At 36.0% G+C, this 6,809-nt stretch overlaps 1 protein-coding gene across 1 annotated transcript; it reads left to right on the forward strand.

Annotated features, from left to right (window-relative positions):
* The first annotated feature begins 729 nt into the window (after positions 1–729).
* On the forward strand, positions 730–1,644 carry LOC120987145 (olfactory receptor 6N1-like). The gene has a single exon (XM_040415765.1). The coding sequence runs from the start codon at positions 730–732 to the stop codon at positions 1,642–1,644; it is 915 nt and encodes a 304-aa protein (XP_040271699.1).
* The last annotated feature ends 5,165 nt before the right edge of the window (positions 1,645–6,809 follow it).

Consider the following 6,809-nt stretch of genomic DNA (forward strand, 5'->3'; position numbering starts at 1 on the left):
ACCAGGTATATACAACCAGATGGATATTCTTTTACCTAGTGGTCATAATGCATAGATTGTAAATTCTGTAATGTGAAGTCACGTTAAAAAATTGTCCTGTTTCTCTCTTCTAATGTATGGGTAACACTTCCTAGCAGGGTGGATTTGATTTAAATCAAACTGATTTAAATCACAATTTAAATCACTAGTCAGTAAGGCTTGAATTAAATCATAGTTTTCTACATAAAGACTAATTCTTGCTGGTATAACTTATAATATGCAAGTAGATGAAGATTTAAACAACTTTTCATATTAGTTTGATTAGGTTGATTCTGCATTCATAGGTTTGTAGAAGTTAGGATTAAGGTATTTTTCTCAACTCTGTTCATGTTATAACATTTTTGCTGTGAAGAAGAGGCATGTGATCTCTGCTGAGTCAAATTCAGTTTTGAGAACTGCAAAAGTAAACCAAGCATCTGTGATAATATCTTGTAGGCAGAGAAACTGCTTAATAATCTTACAAAAACCTCTGGAAGAGCATGACATTGTGAATGGATTAATGGAATTTATTTACCAATAAAATGAAACATATACAGCCTTATTCTACATAATTAAAAAACGAATCTTTATTTCATGATGGAATAAGCTTTGGATGGTAATATATTTTCCTCAAAAAGCATTTTATATTAAAAAAATCTGATTAAAAAAAAAAATCATTGATTTTTATCCACCCTGCTTCCTAGTGCTATCATGAACCAAACCGTTACTGGCTTTGTTATTCTGGGATTTTCAAGCTTGGGATCATTGCGTCATCCGCTCTTTGGAATTTTGCTTTTCATTTATTGTCTAATAATTATTGGTAATGTAACCATAGCTCTTATCATCTGGATTGAGCCACGTCTGCATACACCCATGTATATGTTTGCAGGAATGTTGTCCTTTCTAGATATATGTTACACTGCGGTCACAATTCCACAAATCTTGGTCATCTTTTGGATTGGAAGAGTCCATATTGCCTTCAGTGGCTGCCTACTTCAAATGTATTTTTTCCATTCTCTGGGGATAACTGAAAATTATCTTTTGACCATTATGGCCTATGACCGTTACATCGCCATTTGTAACCCTCTGAGATACTCTACTATCATGACTTCTAGATGCTGCAAGTGTCTTGTATTTGCTTGTTGGTTATGTGGCTTTTTGAGTCCAGTGACCAAACTGATTTTGGTAACTTTTTTACCATTCTGTGGATCTAATGAAATACACCATCTTTTCTGTGACCTGTCTCCTCTTTTACATCTCGCTTGTGCAGATACTTTTCTCAATGTTATTACTGACTTTGTCATCAACTCTTGCATCATTATTTTAACTTCTGCATTCATTGCCTTGACCTACACAAAAATCCTCATTACAATTATCTTGATGAACAGTACGGAAGGACGTAGAAAGGCGTTCTCAACATGTGCAGCTCATATTACAGTTGTGCTGATATTTTTTGGAAGTGTAGCCTTCATGTATGTAAGACCGCAGAGAGTTTATGCACCTGAATATGACCAACTGGTAACTATTAACTATACCATATTGACCCCATTGTTAAATCCTGCAGTGTACAGTCTAAGAAACAAGGAGATAAAGGGGGCACTTAAAAAATATCTTCAGATTTACTAGTTATAGTTTATGGATTGGTGACTATTTTACTCTTCTAGCATATAAATGAATATCATAAATTCAAATAATTTTTGTATAAATCACAGTAATGTCCTAAAAAAAGTTCCAGTTTTCCAGACTTTGCTTCTGCTGTACTAACACCCCTCAAACCAAAGGCCAAATCTCTTAGTGTTCCCAAAAACATTAATGCCACAGCACAGTGCCTCTAAAATGTGTCATACACATAGTGCCTAGCATATATTAGTGTTATACATATAACACACTCAAAAATTGTGTCTTACAGATAATGTCAGATAGTGCCCCTAAAAATATTATTAGTCACTTTAAACTCATGAAAATATTGCCAGAAATAAGTATACTTGTCTGTTCCTGAAGCCTCCTGTGGTTTAGGTCTGCAGACCTATGCAATTAGACCTACTTAGGCCCCTTTCACACAGGCCAGAATTCCACGCGGGTGCAATGCGTGAGGTGAATGCATTGCACCCGCACTGAATCCGGACCCTTTCACTTCAATGGAGCTGTTCAGATGAGCTTTGATTTTCATGCATCACTTGTGCGTTGCGTGAAAATCACAGCATGTTCTATATTCTGCGTTTTTCACGCAACGCAGGCCCCATAGAAATTAATGGGGATGCGTGAAAATCACAAGCATCCGCACGCAAGTGGTTATAAGGGAAAATAATAGCATTCTTAATACAGAATGCTTACTAAAATGTAGCTTTAGGGGTTAAAAAATAGAAAAAAATTACCTCACCTCATCCTGTTGTTCGTGCAGCCAGCATCTTCTTCTTTCTTTTTCTTTCAGGACCTGCCAAAGGACCTTTGATGATGTAATCGCGCTCACCACATGGTGAGCGCGGTGACGTCAGCACAGGTCCTGCTGAATGAAGATAGAAGATTTCTATCTTTTATATTTTTTGTTATTTATGTATTTATTTTTTTATTTTATGGAAAGGGGGGTGATTTTAAACTTTTATAATTTTTATATTTTTAACAGTTTTTTTTAAACTTTTTTATGGTTTTGTAGCCCGTATTTGAAGCTACAAAACTTTGTATTTTTTGTTTTTCAAATTACCGTCATCCTTATTGGCTGTGAGCTTCTGGGTTTTCACCTTTTAGGTGCCGTGATCACACTTGATCAAGGCATCTAAAGGCTTTAATGACCGCGACTGTCATTATTAAAACAGCGGAGACCCGCCAGTGGAGACCTTGCGCATGCAGCGGACGCCATGTTTGCCCATTGCTCCAGCTCCGTACATGTACGGCGCAGGTAGCAAAAGGGTTAACCCCTGAGTGACCAGCTCCGTTTTGGGTCCTAATGATCAAGCAATCTTTTTCATGTTTTCATAACTCTTTTTCTGTGGATGTAGCCATATGAGGGATTGTATTTTGCAGGGCAGGTTGTAGTTTTTGTTTTTTTTTTTCATTTTGAGTATGGGGAAAAAAAGCAATACTGCCAGTGAGTTTTTATGTTATAAATTTTGCTGCGTTCATTTTTCAGCATAAATAGCTTGATAACTTTATTTTCTGGGTCAGTACGATTACAGTGATAACATATACATATAGGGGGACATTTATCAAGATCTGCGATTTAGACTTGGGTCTTAATCCCTCTGAACTGCTGGTGGATGCACCAAAGTTATGTAGAGCCACAGGCATCTGCAAAACTTTGACACTTGCTGCCGCTGGCCATGCGACATGCTTTAATCTACACTAGCTCTCTTGCTGGCGTAGTTTAGGGCAATTTCCACATTATAAACTGCCTTGAAAAATGATGAATAAGGGGGGTAAAGTCAAAGATTTTGTTGCAAAACACCTTTGGGACAAAATATGCAACCTATTTACACCAAAAGGGGCATATAACACATAATAAATGACCACCATAGTTTCTTTCTTTCTTACTACTTTTGCACGCAAAAAACCCTTACTTAAAAAAAAGAGGAAATGTTTTTGCATTGCCTCATCCAAAACCCATAACCTTTTTTTTTATATTGTTCACTGTGTGGGATAAATTGTATAATAATTGTGTAATGCTCGTCGAAACAGATGCGGCGATGTCACATATGTTGACATTTTATTTTTGCAATTTTTCCAACGAAAAGCATTTTTTCAATGGAAAAGGTTACTTTGTGTGCATTCCGTTTCCATATGTCCGTATATCCGTTCCGCAAAAAAATAGAACATGTCCTATTATTGTCTGCATTATGGACAAGAAAAGTACTGTTCTATTAGGGGCCAGGGGTTACGTTCCACAAAATACGGAGTGCACACTGACATCATCCGTATTTTGTGCGGATCCGTTTTTTGTGGACCGCAAAATACATACGGTCGTGTGCATGAGCCCTTAGTGTCAATGAGAAAATGGATCAAAAGATGTCAGGTTCAAGCCTCCTAAGAGGGCTAAAAGTTACAGTTAACCACCTCCCGTCGGCCCATACACTATAAACGTCCGGGAGGTGGTTCTCTATCTCTGAATGGACGTTTTAAAACGTCCATTCAGAGATCGCAGCTGCATGCTAATCGTGCAGCTGCTGATCGGGTTGCCCGCTGTCAGTGACAGCAAGGCAACCCTTAGAGAAGGCAGGGACAGTTCCCAGGTGTCCCTGCCTTCTAGATCGCTGTATACACAGAGCTCACCGAGCGCTGTGTATACAGAGCAGGAAGTGCTATGCGCTTCCTGTTCCGGCCCGGTGGTCATGTGACCGCCGGGGCCGGGAGAGTGCAGGAGCTGTGAGGTCTTCTACAGACCTCGATCAGCCCTGCACTGAGGCTGTACAGCACAGTATAGTGTTGTACAGCCTCTCTGGGGGGTGTATTTCCACTGTAACTGGGGCTACTATGTCAGCCCCAGTTACAGGAAAAATCAATAGTGAAAAAAAAAAGAAGTGAAGTTAAATGTCCCCCAGAGGTCTTGTATGACCTTATGGGGGACGCAAAGTGTAAAATAAAAAAATAAAGTGTTAATAAAAAAAAAAAGGTTTCACATGTAAAAAAATAAAAAAATCCCCAAGTAAGGAATAAAAAAAATTTAAAAATAGAAAAAAATAATAAAATAGACATATTTGGTATTGCCACGTCCATGACGGTTGGCTCTATAAATATATCACATGATGCACCCAGTCCGATAAACACCATAAAAAATAAAAACTGTGTAGAAAAAAGCCATTTTTGTCACCTTACATCACAAAAAGTGCAACACCAAATGACCAAAAAGGTGTATGTCCCAAAAAATGGTACCAATAAAACCGTCACCTCATTTCGCAAAAAAATGAGGCCCTACATAAGATAATCGATCAAAAAATAAAAAAAACTATAGCTCTCAGAACATTGAGACACAAAAACATCATTTTATTGGGTTTCAAAAATGCTATTATTGTGTTAAGTGAAATAAATAAAAAAAGTATACATATTAGGTATCTCCACGTCCGTAACAACCAGCTCTATAAAAATATCACATGACGTAACCCCTCGGGTGAATACCGTAAAAAAATAAAATAAAAACTGTGTAAAAAAAAGCCATTTTTGTCACCTTACATCACAAAAAGTGCAACACAAAGTGATCAAAAAGGCGTATGTCCCACAAAATGCTACTAATAAAACCGTCACCTCATCTCGCAAAAAATGAGCCACTACATAAAAAAATCATTTAAAAAATAAAAAACTATAGCTCTCCGAACATGGACACATTAAAACATTATTATTAAAACATTATTATTGTGTAAAACTTAAATAAATAAGAAAAAGTATACATATTAGGTATCGCCACATCTGTAATGATCTGCTCTATAAAAATGTCACTTGCCCGAACCCCTCAGCTGAACGCTGTATAAATAAATAAATAAAAACTGTGCTAAAACAACAAATTTTTTGGTCACCTTGCCCCATAAAGTGTTATAATGAATGATCAAAAAATCATATGTACCCAAAAATAGTACCAATAAAATTGGCACCTTATCCCCTAGTTTCTAAAATGGGGGTCACCTGGTTTATGACCACATGTGGAGTGTTTCTGCAAACCGCAGAATCTGGGTAATAAATAATGAGTTTTGTTTGGCTGTTAATTCTCGATGTGTTTAAGAAAAAATTGGATTAAAATGGAAAATCTGCCAAAAAAGTAAAATTAAAAAATTTGATCTCCATTTTTCTTTAATTCTTGTGGAGCGCCTAAGGGGTTAACAAAGTTAGTAAAATCAGTTTTAAGTAACTTGAGGGGTGTAGTTTCTACAATGGGGTCATTTATAGGGGTCTCCACTATGTAAGCCTCACAAAGTGAATTCAGACCTGAACTGGTCCTTAAAAAGTGGGTTTTGGCAATTTTCTTAAAAATTTTAAGAATTGCTTCGAAACTTCTAAGCCTTTTAACGTCCTAAAAAAATAAAATGACATTTCCAAAATGATGCCAACATAAAGTAGACATATGGGGAATATTAAGTAATAAATATTTTATGAGGTATCACTTTCTGTTTTAAAAGCAGAGAATTTGAAATTTTCTAAATTTTTGGTAAATTTGGGATTTTTTCATAAATAAAGGTGAAATATATTGACTCAAATTTATGACTATCATGAAGTACAATGTGTCATGAGAAAACAATCTCTGAATGGCTTGGATAAGTAAAAGTTTTCCAAAGTTATTACCACATAAAGTGAGATATGTCAGATTTGCTAAATTATGCCTGGTCAGGAAGGGGGCAAATAGCCCAGATGTGAAGTGGTTAAAAAAGTTTAATAAATTGAATAGCAGTGATCAACAATTGTACGTACCACAAAATGGTACCAATACAAACTACAGTGTTCATTCTGCAAAAAGCAAGCCTCCATACAGCTCTGTAGACCGAAATGTAAAAAAGTTACTGCTGTCAGAAAATGGTGATACAAGGAAAATTTGGATTTTTTTATAAAGGTTTTTATTTTTTTTAAAGTAGTATAATAAAATAAAAATGATACAAGTTTGGTATAGCTGTATTTATATTGAGCTGCAAATTGAGCGCACATTGAGCGCTGTAATATTAAAACCAAAAAAACCTTGGCAGAATTTTTTTTTTTTCAGTTTAATCCCACAAAGATTTTTTTTTCCCATTTTAGAATACCGACATGGTAAATTAAATGGTGTCATTAAAAAATACAACTTATCCCACAGAAAATAAGCCCTCATATGGCTATATAAA

The sequence above is a fragment of the Bufo bufo genome, chromosome 1, assembly GCF_905171765.1.
Source record: "Bufo bufo chromosome 1, aBufBuf1.1, whole genome shotgun sequence".
In the NCBI taxonomy this organism is placed as follows: Eukaryota; Metazoa; Chordata; class Amphibia; order Anura; family Bufonidae; genus Bufo; species Bufo bufo.

Bases quoted from the DNA above. Each gene is read 5' to 3' on its own strand.
- LOC120987145 (XM_040415765.1), top strand. From the start codon at position 730: ATGAACCAAACCGTTACTGGCTTTGTTATTCTGGGATTTTCAAGCTTG.